Source organism: Denticeps clupeoides, chromosome 9 (genome assembly GCF_900700375.1).
Source record: "Denticeps clupeoides chromosome 9, fDenClu1.1, whole genome shotgun sequence".
Taxonomy (NCBI): domain Eukaryota; kingdom Metazoa; phylum Chordata; class Actinopteri; order Clupeiformes; family Denticipitidae; genus Denticeps; species Denticeps clupeoides.
The window spans coordinates 5,219,927-5,240,199 of NC_041715.1; the positions used below are offsets into that span (position 1 = coordinate 5,219,927).

General features: G+C 44.6%; 1 protein-coding gene across 1 annotated transcript; it reads left to right on the forward strand.

Annotated features, from left to right (window-relative positions):
* The first annotated feature begins 511 nt into the window (after positions 1 to 511).
* acvr1c (activin A receptor type 1C) lies at positions 512 to 16,131 on the forward strand. Its single transcript, XM_028990822.1, has 9 exons — positions 512 to 740; positions 4,599 to 4,829; positions 9,776 to 10,018; positions 10,195 to 10,425; positions 11,184 to 11,351; positions 11,858 to 12,014; positions 13,167 to 13,291; positions 13,419 to 13,549; positions 14,586 to 16,131. Exons 1-9 carry the CDS (start codon positions 671 to 673, stop codon positions 14,709 to 14,711), a joined length of 1,482 nt encoding a protein of 493 aa, XP_028846655.1. The 5' UTR covers positions 512 to 670; the 3' UTR covers positions 14,712 to 16,131.
* The last annotated feature ends 4,142 nt before the right edge of the window (positions 16,132 to 20,273 follow it).

A 20,273-nucleotide genomic window follows, 5' to 3' on the forward strand; every position in this document is an offset into this window, starting at 1 on the left:
TGTACTTGTATGTGTAGTGTATAACGTGTGCGTGTACTTGTATGTGTAGTGTATAACGTGTGCCTGTACTTGCATGTGTAGTGTATAACGTGTGCCTGTACTTGTATGTGTAGTGTATAACGTGTGCCTGTACTTGCATGTGTAGTGTATAACGTGTGCATGTACTTGCATGTGTAGTGTATAACGTGTGCGTGTACTTGCATGTGTAGTGTATAACGTGTGCCTGTACTTGTATGTGTAGTGTATAACGTGTGCCTGTACTTGTATGTGTAGTGTATAACGTGTGCATGTACTTGTATGTGTAGTGTATAACGTGTGCCTGTACTTGCATGTGTAGTGTATAACGTGTGCGTGTACTTGTATGTATAACGTGTGCGCGCTTGGCGTGCGTGCACGTGTACGCGTACGTGTGGCGTGCGCGCGCGTGCGCGATGGCGTCGTCGCAGCGCAGTAATCCTCTTACGGCCGCGGAGGGGGGCGGGGCTAAGCTCCTGTTGCGTGCTGCGTCCGCTCCAGTTATTTAGAGTGGAACAATGCGGAGCGCGGCTCAGCGCGTCCGCGGCGACCTGGCGTGGGAGAGCCGCGCCGGCGGGCCACCCCGGGCGCGGTCCGGCGTCGTTTGGAGGTCGGGGCATTTTCGCAGGCGGCGCAGGATGTCACAGCTCCGGCCATGACCCGGCTCAGGTGCTCCACGCTGGAGGCGACACTCGTGTTCCTGTCCGTCGCGCACTTCGCCGCAGGTCGGTGGCTTCAGCCCGCTTTTATTAACGAAATACCAAATTAAAATAAAATTTAAAAAGTGAATATGGGGGAAAGGGCACGGCGATATTTGCCGAAGTCGTTAATGCGCCGCTGGTTGTTAATCTCCTTAGAGATGCAGAAATGTTGGATGGCGACTTTCCTCCGCGCCAGCCGCCCGCCGACGGACTCTGGACGTTATGCAATTAAATTATATAACAGACTTATAGGTAATGAAAGTCAAAAGATCATTCCGTGCTGCCGTGTTGGGGAAAAGCTGTATATCAAATGAGTGAAAAGTCCCTTATAAGAAATTTACCCCATAAATAGCTCTCCGGAACCGTTATGTCTCAGTTTGGATGCCATGCATAAGGACGATGGCAATAGCAACAAGTGTTTACACCCTTGATTGTGGGGACACGTAGAAAAAGCAGATTATTACTTTTTGAAAATTGCTACCTAACTTCAATGCTTCCAAGTTTTGTGGGAAGACGCTCAGGAGTCACTGTGCCACTCTCGTCCTGAGCCGGGAATGCTGGGTACCTGTCAGGGCCCTGTTTCACTGTTATTAACATCCATTTTATTGACGCAGCGTTTATAGAAGGTCCTCATCCACGCATGGTCCCATATTGCCGATCCCTGCATTATCCCGGTATTATCCCTGTTAGTGATGTGGTGGTATAACCGTGGGAGGTCCTTGCCATTAATTGGGTTAATTGCAGATCCCCTCGGGGAAGGGGACACACACACACACACACACGATGCTGTAGTCCATATATGAATACAGGGCCACGCCATTTTATTTCTCGTTCGACAGTATCTGCACACCGACAGCCCCTTGGAGTCTAGAAATAGATTCTGATAATGGCATAGTGGTCGTGTCCCCGTCACTGTGGTTGAGAGCCAGATTCAGCCCAAAATGGCAATTGCTCGTGGCTTTGGGTGGGATGAGTGGAGACGTAAGGACGATTAAGGTGTGTGCGGTCAACCATGTCATTTCAGTTTGGTGAAGATCCTCGATCATCTTACTTTAAAGTCCACTTTGCTTGAGGGACCTCAGTTCGTTTCGTTTCACCTCTTCATTCCCATTCCTCCTCTTGTTTTGTAATGAGAATTGCAGGGATGTGATGGAGTGAGGATTTGTCAACACTTCGGCTAGAATAAAGTACTTTTGGAAAGACGGGTAGTACAGGAGATCTCATTTCGGCCTGCGTAAGAGGGGCAGCTTTGATTTAACGCGTTGCGAGAGCCAAGAAAAGGAGGAAGGGGGGGGTCAGCAGCCGGGAAAACAAACCTCTGGCTGCACGCTATTAACTGCAGCGTGCTCGGATGGGAATATCGAGGCAGAGGATATTTACACCAATTACAGACCTCTTTTCAGACACCGAGCAGTGAAAAAGCTGGACAAAGACGTCCAAACACGCGCTGTCTTGTGTATATTTTCAGTGTCACTTTGCCAGCAGAGGAATATTTTGCAAAATATGAATGTTGCTTGGACTGGTGAGTGGTCAGGGTGAGAGTTCTTCCTAAATTCTGCTGGCATGTGCCTCTATTAGGTTGGAGCGGACGATAGATCACGTCCATGGTGAATTGGACTTGCTGGGTGAAGAGTGATGATGTCCCAGCGCGGAACTGCGTATGAATGGCAGGTGGGATGGTTGCCAGACCGATCGGAATCATTATTACTGGAGTGGGTCCAGCCGAGCAGAAAATCAACCCTGAATCAAATTAGCTCTGCTCACCTTTAAACGACCCAATGGAGGGTTCTCCTGATGCCACATCAAATGTTTTCTATCCTGAGAGTCACCGTTGGACACTTCAGTCACTCAACTGCTGTCTCAGCCCACAGGGCACACATATAAGTGTGGGACGTGACACATTTGAACTGCTTGCTTCTTTATGGGGGTGCATATGGATTAAAAATCCATAAAAATGTTTTTTTATCTCAAAACACAATGTGGATATATATATTAGAATAAGGAATATAAATTCACATGAACATGATTAACTGAGCGATTTGGTGAATAACTCACAAATCAAACTGAGTAAAATTATTTCACATATCTTGCAGTATTGCAGTGTTGAATATAGTATTATATTGAAATTATTATATTTTGTATATTTGCATGCACTTTTCAATAATAATCAATCAGGCAAGACTGTAACCAGATTTTGCGATTTGAACCGTGTAGGGGGACATATGTGAGCAGAAAATAGTCCAAAATGTAACATAAATTGACTTTAATCACATTGTAATGTAATGTTAATTTATTATACATTTCAGTTATATTCTTATTACACAATGAGGGGTCAGTATAGTATCACTCTCTTTCTCTGTAGACACATTATATATGTGTATAGACATAAAAGAATAATATCTAAAGTGAGGGAAATATGTATTTGATACAATGCTGATTTTTTACAAGCTTACAAAGAATAGAGCGCTCTGTAATCGTATTTACACCTCAACTGTGAGAGACAGAATCTAAAAAATCCACAAAATCACATTGTATGATTTTTAACTAATTATTTAACATTTTATTGCATGAAAGTAATTGATCGCTTACAACCTGGCAAGAACTCTGGTCCTCACAGACCTTTTACTTATTCTTTAAGAAGCTCTTCTATCCTTCACTTGTTAAAGGGGTGGAAATTGCACCTGTCCACACTGTGAATCAAGCTCTGCAGCGCCAGCACATATCCAGTCCCAACTGAAGTTTGCCAGAGACCATCTCTATGATCCAGATGGGACATGTGAGATGGTCATGTGGTCCGATAAGACTAAAACCGAACTTTTTAGTACAAACTCCACTCACTCTGTTTCTATTCCGTGTTTTGTGTGCATCATCTGACTTCTTTATATGTTCCTATATACTTTTTCTATTGTATCAAATACTTATTTTATGCAGTAAAATGGCAAAAAATGATTTATAAATCATACAAAGCATTTTAACTACTTATATTTCAGTGTTACATTCAAACATAAAATCTAGTTTACCGTTTGTACAGGTCAGTATGGAACTTTGATTTATTGTTTAAATGTTGCATGTAGCACCAGGTTCCGGAGAAACATTGTTTCATTTCACTATGTACTTTCTATGCACATGCATGGAGCTGAAATGACAATAAAGCTCAACTTCAACTTAGACACAACATCTATTTATTATGCTGGTTTTGAGCGGCGGTCCATTTGGCAAGACTGACTGTGTGTAAGGTGCAACGTCTGCGGGCATGGAAGTGCATGGAAATGCTGTGAACTTGGAAGGCGTTGTCTAGAATTAGCCGCGCTCCTAAGTCGGAGAGGTGCGCAGACAACAGCTCCCGGGATTAGCCGGGTTTTAATCAGCATTACGCAGCTTTCCCCCGCAATAAGCGCATGGGCCCGCGTTACGTAACCCAACGCCCCCGTGTTTAAAAGAACGGGGAAAAAAAAAAAAAAAGTGTACCCGCCGGCCATGGGTGAGTCTGGAAAATCGTGGCTAACGGGATTACATCCTACCTATTTCTGGACTTCTGCGGTAAAGGAAAGGATGTACATTGTGTGGGGCTGCGCAATCCTCCCTCCTCCACGGCACTCTTGCTAAATTGATTGCTGGAATAAATCCTTTTATCTCGCCTCCTACTGTTAAGCACAACGATTATTTTTTTATTTTATTTTTTCTTGGAATCGGAGGATCAAACTTTTTTTTTTTTTTTTTTCTTGTAAAGAAGTTTGACGCAGAAAGGGCCATCAGTGCATCGATTTACTTCTGTAATGGTCAGAGAGAAAAGGGGGGAAGGCAATTTTCTTCCTTTTCTGAAAGCGCTGTTAAATGTGGTGTGAAACGATGATCCTGAATCTCCGTCTCGCCCCGTTCCAGCCCTGAAGTGCGTGTGCCAGCTGTGCGCCAACAATACCTGCGAGACGGGCGCGGACGGGGCCTGCTGGAACTCCGTCATGCTCATCAACGGCAGGGAGGAGGCCGTCAAGTCCTGCCTGTCGCCCTCCGAGATGAAGGGTCAGGTGTTCTGCTACAGCTCCAGGAACGTCTCCAAGAGGAGCTGCTGCTTCACGGACTTCTGCAACAACGAGACGCTGCATCTCCACCCAGGTACTGGCCCCCGACCTCTGACCCCTACTTGCGCCATGGAAATAAATATCTTTAGACAGTTCCAGGCGGAGAGGATTGACGGGACTGTTGATGATTGCATTTGAAGTTGGAAAATTGTGATTCCATTGATAAGAAAAGAAAATTGTAGATATTATGTTTCGGTTGTCAGCCATTAATTTAGGACCCTTCGTCATGTACGGATGACAAAGTGCATTTCAGAATGTAACGAAACTGCTTCATGCGGAAGGCTGACCATTTTCTTTTGTCAACACTTTAACGGCCACTACATTAACAACAGGCAACACAGTAGGGTTGCCAAATTTCTCAGCCCCACACAAGGAACCCCTTCTTGCAGCTGAACAACAATGCCGTCGACGTGGAAACTGCTCCTGTACAGATTCTGCTGCGGTGTGAACATCGCGTTCGGCAATGCAACTGAAGCGTTGCATTATGGGATCTGTAAATTTTGTCTTATCAGCGCTTCATATCGCCGGGCCATAATAATACATCAGTCTGTAATTTTGTCACCGCTCACCACTAGTCACCAGTTCACACACACACACACTAACAACCGTGTCTCATAGCAACGTCTGCATGAATTTTGCCATTGTCATTGGATGACGAGGCTGTGATTGGAATACGGGACTGGAGCCGCCCCGGGAGGGACAAATCGATATCGCCCATGTTTCAGGATGTCCCGGACAATGAGGGACGGTTGACAAGCCTAGTTAACAAAGACCTTATTTTGGAACGCGATGAGCAAGATCACGTTTGGATTAAGTACGAAAGAACAATTGGACCGTTTTCACATGAAAAAGTAGACGAGACCAAGGGCCAAGAGTCATTTGACTGGCGTGCCCACCAGGCATGGGCGTGGCACTTCTATAACTCAGGCAAATTCAGTGTCACATGTAAGAGGCTGCAAATGGGTGTTTCAAGCACCGTGACCTGCACAGCGTGGTCTTGGGGTGTGTGTTTGTCATGAGGATAAATTTGACACCAAGCGATCACTTGCCTTCGTTTTACCAACCGTACACACTGCGGCGTGACCGTTGCGCTTCCTGCCGCCTAAATAATAGGAATACTAAAAGAAAGCGTTTCCCACTGCAGCGTAATCTGATTATGGCGGTATTTATGTCTGGGTGAGGTGCACAGTGGGATATCCCCGCCTGCTCTCGGCGCTTAAGTCCTTGGCCTTGCGGGCGGGGCGGAGGGATGATCTACCACCCATATCCTGTGACATAATACCCCTGGCACAGGTTATCTGCGGCCAGCCGGTGATCCAGGTTTATAAATACCTGCCGCTTGTTTGGAGCCACGGTAAGTTGGGGGTCGTGCTCAAGGCTCCTGTTTTTTTTTTTTTTTATTACTTTTTTTTTCCGTAGTTTTAATTCTGGCTCGATTTGTATGGGACTACGTAGTCCCTCAGACAAAAGCATACAAATCGAGCCAGAATTAAAAAAAAAAAAAAGGACTAATGAAGACCCAGTGAAATCCGAACAAGTGTTGAAAAACAACCCCCAACTTACCATGACGTAATGCTCAGAGATGAGCCTCTTGACATCACAGAATCATGGGTAAATGCTTCCAGCTCATGTTTTTATATCTCCTCTATTATTATTTAATTTTTTTTTGCATTAATAGCTCACCCATTACAGCAGTCAGAGTGAAACACACAACACACAGAGTTCTTTGTGGCACTTTCTCATAATCACGAGGCAATGGGAAGCCACCAGGGTGTTTTAGATAAAAGCTACTGCAGCCAAAGAGTGCATATGTGATGCATTTCACTGGGCGTCAAGGAAATCTGCTTGTATTATTACATTTTTGCAATGAAACGGAAAAAAACATGCCATTTTGCATTGGTGGCATAAGATCCTCCTTCGAAAAAAGATCAATCCGTGCATAAATAGACTTTAGATGGTGAAAGTTTTGATATGCAGACGAAAAGGGATTATTCATAAAATAATATAATGATTATTGCAGTCGAAAGGGGAACCCTCAACTGATGATGTGTGTGTTTTTGTCCATGTGTGTGTGATTTCTATTGACAAGGGAGTTAAGGTATGTATGTGTGTGTGTGTGTGTGTGTGTGTGTTCATTTTTGTTCAGAATTGCAAGGGTTACAGACTGAGAGAAATCACTAATCCCATTGAGTTAGTGTGTGTGTGTGTGTGTGTGTGTGTGTGTGTGTTGTAACAGGGTCAGAGGGTTCAGGAAACGTTGAGTGCATGAGTGTATGTACATAGGTGTGTTTAATGAGAGGGTTCGGAGTTTGGAGAAAAAAAAGTGTGTGTGTGTGTGTGTGTGTGTACACATGATATTGTGGAGCAAGTGTGCTCACGTGACGCGTCAGTAAACATTAGGAAATATGCAAAATGAAAAACAAACAAAAGAACCACAAGTTTAGGGGCGGCGCTTGTGTTTAGGGGCGGGGCTAGTTTTAACACTTGTTAAAGTGTGACTAACTTTGTGTAACAACACTGTGTGTGTGTGTGTGTTTTGCTGGTGTGTGCCTCAGAATGTAGCCGGTGATGACGGTTTCCCTGGTTACAACATTAACTGCATGCCCAGAATCTGAACGACCCAGTCATTTTTTGCAAGCATGAGTGCCAAAAAAAAACCCCAAATGACAAAGTAGAAAAACATTTCTTGCCTGCGAGCACCAGGGAGAGACCAGGCTGCAGAGGAACATCCTAAAGTTTGTGATGTTAAAGGTTCCTCTTGTAAGCACCCAGTTTTCACTTTTCCTGCTGAGCTAGTAAATTGTTAATTCAATAAGCATTTAGATTCACGTATTCATATTTAATGCATTAAAATGAGTGTATGCAGCTAACACTGCTGACTGACGTTTACTTTCTGTATGGTTTTCTGACCTATGACACTGATGTGAAATTCATCCATAAGTAAAGGTGGAGACGGGCAGTGAAGGGGTTTTTGCTTGCACACTCACTTTTCAAATGTAAAAATTTTAGCTGCAATTAATAACCTATTGTTTTCTATTGAGTGATACACAGTTTTTACCAGCACAGTACCTGGAGTAGGGGTGGTAGGAGCCGAGTGGGTAACAGGTTCAACCATGTGTGCGCACCCAGGCAACCAGACAGGCAGGGGAGTTGGACCACTGCTCTAAGAAATATCATCTCTTAAAGGGCAGGGTTTGCATTATTCATTTATGAACATGAAAAAAAGACACACGTGCCCTCTGGCATTGGATGAAACTGATCTGCATTTGACATGGCTCAACCAATCAGGATTTAGAAGAAGAACGGATCGTTTTATAATTTCACATTCTAGATTGGTACAAGATTTGGGTGCTTTGTTACAGATTATTTGTAAAGTTCATGAACCAAATCTGCTTTTATTTCAATGGCCATGTCACACCAGAATGATCTTAAATCCGAGGAGGTGTGGCACTCAAACGTCGTCACTGTTCTAGAAGATGGAATTTTTTTCATGTGTTTTACCAAGGCGCTGAACCCATGGATTTTGAACATTGTCCCTAGTATTAAAATTGTAATAGAATCAGTGTGGTAATCTATGTAGTTTGTCTTTATGGATGAATAATTTTAGCTTTTGAGATGAATTTTAGCTCATTATACAGACCTACTTTATTTTCATTATACAGACCTACTGTAAAGTTTCCTGTTAATACCTTCTGGCCAATGGTAACAAGGGAATATCAAAAGGGTTATATTATTAAAATTCCACATCAGGCCTGCACGTGTAAAAACGAAGTGTCGGCTCTCGCTCATCATCCTGAAGAACAGCAGGAGGCCCGGAAGGCACAAAATCATCGCCCTCACTGAAGACGGCGATTACGAAATCAACTTGGCTGCGTTTATTATATTTATTTAGCACTTGACAGACAAAAAAAGACCAACAAGTGACCAAGTGAACCCGCTGGCTCAGACCATTCAGGAACATTCTGATCCCGATGCTGAGATGTTCCCATTTCTGTGCCCAGCGCTGCTTAATCACGGCTAAAAGTTCGGCTGCAGCCCTCGGGACTCCTGCGCAACCTGCGCAGCTCGCGCTCTTCCCCTGCTCCAGTTGGCCGTGTGACTGGTGAAAGGGTGAAAACATGTTTTGAAATGCGTTTTCACTCCCTGTCCTGTCCCGTCCCGTCCTGGCCTTCTGTACATTTTGCAAGGTCTGTGTCCAAAAGGGGTTATGCAGTTATGTAGTGCAGCACACGGTGACACAACGACACAACGCTTTAAAACCATCAATCATAGTGATCAGTGGGCAGCCATGACAAGTGCCTGGGGAGTAGTGTGTGGGGACGGTACCTTCATCAAGGGGACCTCAGAACCTGCAACCTTTCAGTTTTTTTTTTTTTTTTATACACAAATATATATATATATATACACACACACACACACACACACACACACACACACACACAGTAAAGGAGGGGTGTTTTTCATTTTTTAATGGCTGGATGCCAAGGTTTGTTTTGTGGTAGCAGCCCAGGCTTGTTGTTTGTGAGAGTGGAATTCAGGGAAAACAGCCCAACGGCATGATGGGAATGTCGCCCAGTGGCTGTAATTCTGCAGTTGCTTCTGCGGCCTTGACAAAGATCATTTTAATGTGTGTGTATGTATGTGTATATATTTTCAATGTTATTCTAACTTATTCTAAGTCTTTTTATTTTTTTAAGACTTATTTGCTCTGTGTAGATTATTTAGTGACAATACAAGGTCCATATAAAAAATAAGTAATTTTGAAAGCAACTTTATTGTATTTTGGTAAAAACCAATAAATAATTTATTGCAAGTCCGCAATAGAGGGCATCAGATTTTTCAGATCCTCTCTTCTTTGTGTGGTATAAAAAAAGTTATTATGCAAAGTCAAGTATTGCAGCAGTCTGTATGTATGTACATTTTACTTTACATATGAATATAGTTATACTGTATGTACTATGTGTGTATATGTGTGATCAGAGAGACCTCCAGAAGACTCTGGCTGGGGCAGGTTGGAGCTGGCCGCCATAATCCTGGTGCCCTCATGCCTGCTGTGTGTGGGCATCGTCCTGGGCGTGTGTGTGGTGCAAGGCCAGCGCTGCGCCCACAGCAAAGCACACAAGCAGGACGTGGAGGAGCCGCTGGATGACCAGAGCCTCATGGCTCCTGAGAAGTGCCTGAAAGAGCTCATCTATGACATGAGCACCTCCGGCTCTGGATCGGGTAAGAGTCACTCAGAAGCATTCTGGAGAACAGGATGCATTATGACCGATCCTTTAATGCACTGTGGACCTATTTTAGAAGAGGGATTTCTCTACTTGATTTAATATTTCTCATTGTATGCAATATATATATAGTAAATATATATTAGTGTCACAAGAAGTCATGTTGTTAAACAGGTTTGCCCCTGCTGGTTCAGCGCACCATCGCTCGGACCATCGTCCTGCAGGAAAGCATAGGGAAGGGACGCTTCGGCGAGGTGTGGCGGGGGAAGTGGCGCGGCGAAGACGTGGCCGTAAAGATCTTCTCCTCCCGGGACGAGAGGTCGTGGTTCCGAGAAGCCGAAATCTACCAAACCATCATGCTGCGGCATGAAAACATTCTAGGCTTCATCGCTGCTGATAATAAAGGTATTAAGAGCCATGAGAGCTACTCAACCGTAGATTTTCCATTCTGATTCTGCTGTGGTTGACCATAAGGAACATAATAAAAGGCCACACGATTCTCCCACATCTATGACCACACATCACCTCAATTATACATACATATTTCTTGAATATAATGTAGCCAGTGAATGAAATTAAGGTGTTTTTTTTTTAACCTTTGACCCTGGAGACACTCAGGGTTAGGTGTCTTGCTCAGGGACACAGTATGTTCCTTGTGGGGCAGTGGTGGCCCAGCAGTTAAGGAAGCAGCCCCGTAATCAGAAGGTTGCCGGTTCAAATCCCGGTTCCACTTAGGTGCCACTGAGCAGAGCACCGTCCCCACACACTGCTCCCCGGGCGCCTGTCATGGCTGCCCACTGCTCACTAAGGGTGATGGGTTAAATGCAGAGGACACATTTCACTGTGTGCACCGTGTGCTGTGCTGTTGTGTATGGAAAGTCACAATGACAATCACTTCACTTTAAAATTCACTTCACTTTTAGTAAGTGGGGTTTGAACCTGTGACGTTGTGGTCTTCTGGTTCAGTAGCTAGGCTATTACCACCCTTCAACTGGGGCTGTATTTAGGGTTTACATGAATAAATGTAGAAAACCACCATTATAATGCACATTCATCTTTTATCCAGAGGACTCCTTTACCTCACAGTAGTGAACAAGCCCCATGCTTAGCCGCATTACATGCGAGTGTATAACAGGAGTGGGAACGTCTCTCCCTCGCCGCAGATAACGGCTCGTGGACGCAGCTGTGGCTGGTGTCCGAGTACCACGAGCACGGCTCCCTGTTCGACTACCTGAACAGGCACGCGGTGTCGGTGGACGGGATGCTGGTGCTGGCCCTGTCCATCGCCAGCGGCCTGGCTCACCTTCACATGGAGATCATCGGCACTCAGGGTAAGTGCCAGAGGCCTTTTCACTAACACTTTCACAATTTCACTAACAGCCAGGGTTTGATCCTGGTTTCGAAAAACTGAGAAGCCGCATCAGCCAAGGTTTTGGATGGCACCTCTTGGTTTCATTCTTAACAGTAATTAACAGTACTAAAGGGTTTGCTCGATAATTATTACCATTCTGCAAAGTATTTCATGCTTCTTATGCCAAAAAGTGTGCGGAAAACGGATAAAAAGCAGTCTGTACCTATAAGGTGTTTAGATGAACTGTTTCCTTTAAGTAGTACACACAGTAGCTACTTAAAGTTTTGATATATTATGAAAGGTTAAATTTCACCACTTCTTGCATGTGTTAAAAGTATAACACTGAGCCAAATGGAAAAGCGAAATTACCTTGACACGTTGCAAAATGACCGTAATTACTCTGGTAAAAGGCTATAATCAGAGGCCGCGGGCGCAGATATGGCTGGAACGGACACCCATTTGCCTCTCTGGCCCTTTTTGTGACAGGAAAACCTGCCATTGCTCACAGAGACATTAAATCCAAAAATATCCTGGTGAAGAAGAACGGAAGCGCCGTCATTGCTGACCTGGGCCTCGCCGTGAAACACGACTCCATCACGAACACCATCGACATACCCTCTAATCTCAGAGTTGGCACCAAGAGGTAAAGATGCCCTGGCCAGTAGAGGCTGAGAAGCTGGTTAAATAAAAAAAATGCATAAGTATTTAAAAGGACTGGACTGTGGGGTAGTCATGACAACAACAGCCATGCACCTTGACCTGCCATTAGGGTGAGCAGACACATCTCAACGTCATCTCAATGAATGAAGCCAGTGACTGAAACTAAGGGCACTGTGTTTTAACATTACAATCAGTTACAGGGACAGTCCCCCTCTGGAGACACTCAGGGTTAAGTGTCTTGCTCAGGGACACAGTGGTAGTAAGTGGGGTTGGAACCTGGGACTTTGTGTGTGTTCAGGAATGTCAGAATGTCATTCTTTAATAAATACACAGATAAGCTAACTGCATGTTTGGTGTGGTAGTGGCCATAACAACTCACAATATACAACTATTCAACTATACAATAGAACCAAAATTCTAACATGTGGTGCGCAGTGGGTTTCGACTATGCAAATTATTTCCTTAATTAGGGTGGTAGTAGCCTAGCGGGTAACACACTCGCCTATGAACCAGAAGACCCAGGTTCAAATCCTACTTACTACCATTGTGTCCCTGAGCAAGACACTTAACCCTGAGTGTCTCCAGGGGGGGGACTGTCCCTGTAACTACTGATTGTAAGTCGCTCTGGATAAAGGCCGTCTGATAAATAATGTAAATGTAAAATGTAATTCGGAAGCCACATGGGTGAATAAGACAAAATACATTAAGCCCAGCACTGCTCAAGGGGGCTGTCCAGAGGTGAGAATGTCAGAATGTCACATTCATGTTGCTTGGATGACAAGCAGATCATGAACTGGCAAGAGGGTCAACATAAAAGTTAAACGACAAGTTAATAATCAACCCAGGAGAAACACACGCACACAGAACCAGGGTGGAAATATTAGTGGAACTAGGAGCCTTTTGACATTTTCAAACACTCTAATAATGCTGTACGTTGCAGGAAGCCCTGCAGATAGAAAGTGAACATGTGTGTGTGTCTGTGGTCACGTGCTTATCCATGTATGTGCGACTGTCACATGTTGGCCCTCTCAGCAGGTTCAGGCCACCAGCGCAGCCTCGCTGGACAGATGCGTCATTGTTTACCCCCGCGCTCTCAGCCCAGCTAACTGGCCATTAATGAGCTGATCTTTTGCAGGTACATGGCACCGGAGATTCTAGATGACACGATCAATATGAACAGCTTTGAGTCATTCAAGCGGGCGGACATATACTCGCTGGGCCTGGTGTTCTGGGAACTGGCGAGGAGATGCTCTGTGAGCGGTATGTTGACCGTCGCTCTTGACCCAGGGATCAGGGAGCAGTTTCTCATGTCGATATTTAATGAATGCAGCCCTGGACGCACTTACCTGGACACCACACGCGAATCACGGCATTTGATTTCTTCCAGGAATCCATGAGGATTTTCAGCTGCCTTATTATGACATGGTGCCTTCGGATCCTTCAATAGAAGATATGAGGAAGGTTGTGTGTGACCAGAAACTCAGACCCAACATTCCCAACCAATGGCAAAGCTCTGAGGTGAGGATAGAAGGGAGATGAAGAAAAGAAGAAATGCAAAAAACAAAGAGGGATATATCCATAATAATACTATTTTGAATATAAATGACTTTTTCCATCTGCTTCATAACAGTTAGTGTGCTGTGGGTGGCCTTCAGTATGTTGAGTTTCTTCTAAAAGGCAAAATGTTAGACAAATAGATCAACAGAAGAAAAGCTTGCGCAGTGTCAGACGTTGGAAGTGGAGAGAAGAAGATTTGTTGACTGCGATCAGCGTAATTTAGTTTGGAGCGGCAGAAAGAGGTTTCACCCTTACTCACGCGCATTATCGCGTGCTTTATCACACATAACATACTACTAATCTTCAGATCTGCTCTGCGGAAGTTCTAAACCTCCAGGAATAATAATATTATCAGATTAGCCAGGTTCTTGTCATATTGCACAAACAGCATGGCTGCAGGTCAGATGACCTCAGGATTTACATAAATAGATAAAACAAGAAAGAACCGCTTTGTAGGTATCTTTGCAAATGGCCCTTTTTGTTGGTATGTAATTATTTTTGTTATCCAGAATGTGATCTTAGACTATGTGCTTATAATTAGAGTTTACAATGGGTGGAGCTTGGTGATTGACAGCCATCACCCTCGCTACTTCCTCTGTATTTCTCTCTTCCTTCTGTATGATTTAAACAATGCATCACACGCAACAAAGATCATGTTTTGACTGAAAGAAATAACAAGCATCAAGTAATTCTTTTCTTGTTTTAGAGATTTATTGATGTAAAGGTTACCTTTGACCTTTGTGCTTAGTGCCGTGACCAGCCAGTTTGAAAACGGTGCCCACATCAAGGTTATATTACATGTTGCTGTTTGCAAAACAGGCAAAATATGTACAATATCTTGCTCCATGAGCAAAAATAATTTAAGAAAAATATCCTTACCGTCACCTTTAAGTAACATTGTGATGCAAATTGGCTGACTGGATGTGTAAGGTTCTGATGTGTAAGATTAAACGGAATGCCGGGAAATGATAACTGTTGCCTTCTTGTGAACCGGCAGGTACTGCGGGTGATTGGCAAAGTCATACGGGAGTGCTGGTACAGCAACGCCGCGGCCCGACTCACGGCGCTGCGGGTGAAGAAGACCATCTCTCAAGTGACCGTCGTCAAGGACGTTAAAGACTGACCGGCCGCCGTGAGACGACCCCGCGCGCGTTTTGCTTAGTGTAAATGCCAAAGAACCCAGAGTGTCTATCAGGGAGGAGTCCCACCCTACTGTAACCGAATGTGAAATCAATGTGAATACGCTGAAAAATGGACAGACCCGCCGCTACCTCAGCCGTTTCCTTTCAAGTGCCAAAGCTTGGAGTTGCACACACACGTTACGCTTGTGCCATCGACTGTATGCTTGGTCGTAATGTAGCCTGTAAACGTCAACTGTTAATGTTACTGAGCAACACCGGCTGCTCTAGAGTTGAAGTTCGTTCCCTGCATGTTTGCAATGATGCACTCTTGCATTGTACTCACCGTCATTCACTCCACATATCCGTCGGAGGACCAATAGAAGGTTTTCTTCTAGGGCAAATCTTTAGCGTTGCAGAAGCCTTGCACTTTTCATACTTCATATAGAAGTATAAATTCAAATAGAAGTATAAATAAATAAAAAAGAAAAGCACAAGTTCTTCTCTGGAGAATAGTGGGGGGAAAAAAAGAAACCACATGTCTTGTGCATTTTGTGAGCAAGCTAGGAAGAAAAAAAAAAAAGCTGAAACCTTGGCCTGGCCCCATGCGGCTTATTGAAAGGTTAAATCTAGCTCAGCCTAAAATACGCCACCGTGACCATTTTGTTGAGCAACACAGATATTTTAATATATATATATATATTTTTAATGTTATTGTGAGAAAATATGCTGCTACAGTTGTATTTACACCCAGCTTGCCGAAAGCAGTGTTAAATATAGTATTTTTGGTACCGTAATCCTGGCGAAGCGCTATTAGGGTCTGGAACACGAGCTATATTTGATGTGCGTCCGTTTTCCGTTTTTTCGATCTCTGCAGTCACTTGTGTTTTATACTCTGTGCGCTGATCACGTCTGTATGAGATACTTCTGCCCTCAGTGCTTACTTTACGGACTGGGCCGTGGCCGATGTAGCGCGTGTCCATCAAGCCAAGCCAGTGGTCCGCTGTTGATGAAATCCCGTCACTGGCAACACGTGACGCTCGACCAAGGCCGTGTTCACCTGTTCCAAGTGCAGCGAGCCCCCTGGCGAATCTTTCTGGCACGACAGATCACATGACACACACAATATTAATTATGATTTGCCTTTAGGAAGTATTCATCAATAATAAACTTTTTTTTACAAATGTGGCACAATTTTGTTAACATGGTTGGCCTGCGGGAGAAGGTCTAGTCTGCTTTCGGGAACGATTTTGCGCAGTGTCCCCCCCTTGCTTCAGAGAAGTCAAATAAGATGGGAATTCGTGCTCTGCTGATGTGTGGGAGTCTGTTTTAACATGTAGCATCATACTGTCATTGTTGTGTACTTATTTATTGTATTCAGATGTGTGTGGACTACGAGTCAATAAATCTTCTTTTTTCCATGAATTTCTGTTTTGTTTGAATTAATTTCAAATAAATACTAAAAAATAATTAAAATACTGGTCGATATTTAGCCTGTTTGCTGTGCTCGGTGTGCCACATGAATGATTGACGTAGGGTCTTCAAAGTAGTTTCTAACTTGCCACGCTAGGAACCACCAGTGGTCGCCAGTGTGCTGCCAACGAGACTACACCATCGCTAGGGTGGTAGTAGCCTAGTGGGTAACACACTCGCCTATGAACCAGAAGACCCAGGTTCAGACCCCACTTACTACCATTGTGTCCCTGAGCAAGACACTTAACCCTAAATTGGGGGGACTGTCCCTGTAAATACTGATTGTAAGTCGCTCTGGATAAGGCGTCTGATAAATACTGTAAATGTAAATGTAAATGTAATCGCTACGTACCCTCCCCTCCAGCTTCCTGTAGCTTCCCCCTCATCAGATTCAAATAGTGATGCTGGCCTACAAATCCAGGGAAGGGTCACAATCTCACATCACTCCTTACTCTGCACCTCGATCCCTCTCTGATCCTCCAGCGCTGCTCCACTGGTTCCACCATCTCTCAAGGTACTAGGAAAGCATTCATCTAGACTCTTCTCTGTCTTGGCTCGTAGGTGGTGGAACGAACTTCCACTAGATGTTAGAAATGCTGAGACACCGAAGATCTTCAAATGCAAGCTTAAAAACCTAAAAAACAAAAAATATTAATCTAGTTGTATTTACAGAGCAGGTCCTATTGAACCAAGTGAGGGATTTCAAATGTAAATCATTCTGCGTTAGAGTGTCTGCCAAATGCTGTAAAGGTAAATGTTACACCACTTCACAGTTCCTTCTGCTGGTGTGAATGCAACCAGAAAAAATAAAAATGACCTTGGGCTAAATTAGCTGTTAGAAGCTCTCCAAGTCGCCAGTTCCTATATCTGCGAAGTACTTGGTCCAGAAAAAGTGCTGATCATCGATGGTAGCCAACCCCTAATGCTGAGTTCAACGCCTTTCTCACCTCCAGGAAGAGAACGTTGATGTGCGAGGACTGCGGTTTCGGCCTACCACCCACACGACCAGACCCGAGAGGTCAAGTTCATGCCTGTGAGGTTTGCATGAGGCCATTGAACTTGGCGTCCAGTGGTCACCAGGTTTTAAATCGGGTGAGGATTTGCGCCAAATGTGATGTTCTGGAGTGTTGATGAAAGTAAGAGGAGAAGTGCTGGTTCTCACGTACGTTCTTCACCGCAAATAACTGATCTGCGAGTTTGACAGTTGGAGGTGATTTGACCGTTGCAGCACGCGCCTTCTGAAATTGAGGGAAAGCTCTTCAGACATGACTCATATAAGCCTCGTTTTATCAATGTGTGTGTGTTGGGTCGTACGCACTGGCTCTCACTGGTTTCGGGTTGACTTAGACGTCTCATGCTTTCTGAATGCGTAAACAAAACTGCCTGGCTTACCGTAAGGGCCAAATGAGCGGCGAAAGAGCATTATGGGAGATTAAGCGGAGAGTGAAATCTGTTGCACAAACAGGACGCGTGAATGAAAGGAGCAGAAAAGGCTCCACTTTCCCACCATTAAGAAAAAAGCCCCGGCAGGCAGCCGACCACGATCCTTTTTGAAATCCGCGGTTTTCTGACTGATCTGCACTGTGACCTGCAAGAGCAAGAGCAACCGCCGTGCAAGTTTAAACGACCAAGCGGAAGATGCAGAGCGTGACCCCAGGCGACCTCTGCTGCAGCTCTATTGAAAGAATCTCCTGCCATTGAAGCCTAGCTGGATGAAACCGAGCCCAGAACACAGGAACTTGTAACAGAAGGAGGGCGCCCACGGGGTCAGGGCTCACTGTGCCAGGGGTGGCAGAGACACATTAGGGTGCAGGATGAAGCAATCAGATCTCTCAGACCTCCACAGGGGAAAACTAAATTCTTTTTGACATTGTCTGCCTTTGGATTGAACCAATTTACTAAAAATAAATAAATAAATAAATATATATATATATATATATATATACACACACACACACACACACACACACACACACACACACACACACACACACACACACACACAGTACAGGCCAAAAGTTTGGACACACCTTCTCATTCAATGTGTTTTCTTTATTTTCCTGACCATTTACATTTACGGCATTTGGCAGACACCCTTATCCAGAGCGACTTACAACGTGCTTAAGTTACCATCGATGAAGAGATCAATTTCAGTTCACTAGGACCCCAACTATGAATACATCTATTTTATTCACTCTGTTGTAGATTCTGTACACAAAGTTCGACAACAACAAAATTACAATTTAATCTAAATATTCTTTAAAGAGGAAGGTCTTGAGCTGTCGTTTGAAGGTGCTCAGTGACTGAGCTGTTCTGACCTCGAGGGGAAGTTCATTCCACCACCGAGGGGCCAAGACGGAGAAGAGTCTAGATGAATGTTTTCCTTTTACCTTCAGAGATGGAGGGACCAGGCGAGCAGTACTGGAGGCTCGGAGTGTACAAGGTGCAGTGTGAGGTGTAATAAGGGCTGTGAGGTAGGATGGTGCTACTCCATGTTTGGTGCTACTTTGTAAGCCAGCATCAGTATTTTGAACCTGATGCGTGCAGCTACTGGGAGCCAGTGGAGGGGACGTAGCAGAGGGGTGGTGTGGGAGAATTTGGGAAGGTTGAAAATCAGTCGTGCTGCTGCATTTTGTAGTAGTTGTAGAGGTCGGATGGTACATAGTGGTAGACCAGCTAGGAGGGAGTTACAGTAGTCCAGTCGTGAGATTACTAAGGACTGAACCAGTAGTTGGGTGGCCTGGGTTGACAGATAAGGGTGGATTTGTCTGATATTGTAGAGAAGGAATCTACATGAGCGGGAAAGATTGCTGATGTGAGGTGAGAAGGAGAGTTGGTTGTCTATTGTTACGCCAAGGTTGCGGGCTGTTGCAGAAGGAGAGAGCCGTGAGTTGTCTAGGTAAATAGCAAGATCCTGATGTGGTGAAGAATCTGCTGGAATGAATATTAGTTCAGTTTTGGTGGGATTGAGTTGGAGGTGATGGGCTGCCATCCAAGACGACATGTCGGTTAGACATGCAGAGATTTTGGAAGCAGCATGAAGATCAGAGGGAGGAAAGGAGAAGAGGAGTTGTGTGTCGTCACTTAGCAGTGGTAGGATAATCCATGTGAGGAAATGACCTCACCAAGTGATCTCGTGTAGAGGGAGAAAAGGAGAGGACCTAGCACCGAGCCTTGAGGGACACCAGTGGAGAGTCTACGTGAGGTAGAGGTGGATCCTTTCCAAGTTACTTGGTAAGATCCCTCATCATGGTAGGAAGCAAACCACTGCCATGCTGAGCCCCAAATTCCAAGCCTCTTCAGGATTGACAAGAGAGTCTTGTGGTTAACGGTGTCAAATGCTGCAGAGAGGTCGAGGAGAATAAGAACTGATGACAGTTTTGCCAATCTGGCTGCATGTAGCTGCTCGGTAACCGCCAAATTTGCAGTCTTGGTGGAATGAGCTGTTTTGAAGCCAGACTGGTTAGGATCCAGGAGGCTGTTCTGTGATAGATGGAGTGATAGCTGGTTGTAGACACAGCGCTCAAGGATTTTGGATAGAAATGAGAGGAGGGAAACTGGTCTGTAATTGTTAAAGTCTGTAGGATCAGCAGTGGGTTTCTTTAGGATTGGAAGAACCCTGGCTGTTTTAAAGGCGGATGGTATGTGGCCATATGAGATTGAGCTGTTTATGATATAAGAAATGAAAGGGATGAGGTCAGGGGAGATAGTTTGAAACATTGCAGAAGGTATTGGATCTAGTGGACAGGTGGTTGGGTTGCCTGTGGATATAATCCCGAATTATTTCATCAGATGATCTTAGAAAATTGATTTAGAGTAGTTGTCGAATTTTCAGAAGGAAGAGTAGGATTAGTGGTGGAGAATGTCTCACAGATTTTTTCAATCTTCCCTGTGAAGAAGTTGGCAAAATCATCAGCTGTTAAGGAAGTTGGGGCAGGGGGAGTCGGAGGGTTGAGTAGGGATAAGAAGATGTGGAGTTTTTGAGGGTTGTGGGCAGAGGCTTCTAGTTTTGCTTTGTAGAAAGCAGTTTTAGCAGCAGTGAGGTTAGTGGAAAATTTGCGCAGAAGATTCTGGCAATACAGTAGGTCTGAGTC